Below are 1,019 nucleotides of genomic sequence, written 5' to 3' on the forward strand. Positions count from 1 at the left end.
GCCTCCGTGACCGCCTCCGCCGCTTCCGCCGCTGAACAAGCGCCTCCACAGACGTTTCCACGAGTCGACGGTTTTGCCGCTCCAGATCCACACGCCTGACGTGATGCCTACCGCGAGCGCCATAAAGTACTTGAGCATCAGGACGGAGTAGAGAGGTCTTGCCCTTGGCCGACACGGGCAAGCCAACGAATCGAGCCACTCGTTTCTTAACGACGTTTCGTACATGTGACAGGCCAACACTACTCCGGCTGGTAGCGTGTATAGAACGCTGAACACGCCGATTCGTATCATCAGTTTCTCCAGTTTGTCCGCTTTCGCTCCTGGTTGTCGCTTTATCACCGATCGAATTCTGAACAGGCTCACGAAACCCGCCAGAAGGAAGCTGGTCCCCAGTAGAAGATACACGAATAACGGTACCAGAATGAAGGATTTTATTCCATCCGGAGCTACCGTGCAGACTCCTGCTACTGGATCCCCTGCTACTCCCCCCGCTAGATACGCCGAGAAAGTTTGAACCGCTGGTGCCAGCCAAGCTGCTAGATGGAAGTACTGGGAGTACGAGGCTATAGCTTCGTTGCCCCATTTCAGTCCTGCCGCGAGGAACCACGTGAACGCGAGGATCACCCACCAGACCGAGGACGCCATGCCGAAGAAGTAGATCATCAGGAAGACGGCTACGCAAGCTTCCGGACCCTGTGCCCTCGACTTCAACGCTGGCCCGTCGCAGGCTATCTCCTCGTGGCCGAACACGCTTCTCGTTAGATAACCTATCGATACGAGGAAGTAGCAGGCTGACAGGAACACTATCGGTCTCTCAGGATACTTGAAGCGCTGGGTGTCGATCAGAAACGTGGTGACGGTCACGAGCGTGCTTGCGGCGCACAGGCCGCTCCACAGAGCCAGCCACACGGCCGCGAACCCTCGCTCTTCGGGGGTGAGAAACGCCCCGTGGCACGGGAGAGCGCAGTTCGGTACTCCGGCAATGTCCTGAATGATGCTCCGGCCGATGCTTATCGGTG

General features: G+C 57.6%; 1 protein-coding gene across 1 annotated transcript in view; it reads right to left on the reverse strand.

Annotated features, from left to right (window-relative positions):
• Window positions 1–1,019, reverse strand: part of LOC100744444 (frizzled-2) — a 94,510-nt gene that overhangs the window by 418 nt on the left and 93,073 nt on the right. Inside the window, exon 3 of the mRNA XM_033320081.1 lies at window positions 1–1,014. Within this exon, the coding sequence (XP_033175972.1) occupies window positions 1–1,014 (1,014 nt within the window). The remainder of the gene's footprint in view (window positions 1,015–1,019) is intronic.

The sequence above is a fragment of the Bombus impatiens genome, unplaced genomic scaffold (genome assembly GCF_000188095.3).
Source record: "Bombus impatiens unplaced genomic scaffold, BIMP_2.2 scf_0235, whole genome shotgun sequence".
Lineage (NCBI taxonomy): Eukaryota > Metazoa > Arthropoda > Insecta > Hymenoptera > Apidae > Bombus > Bombus impatiens.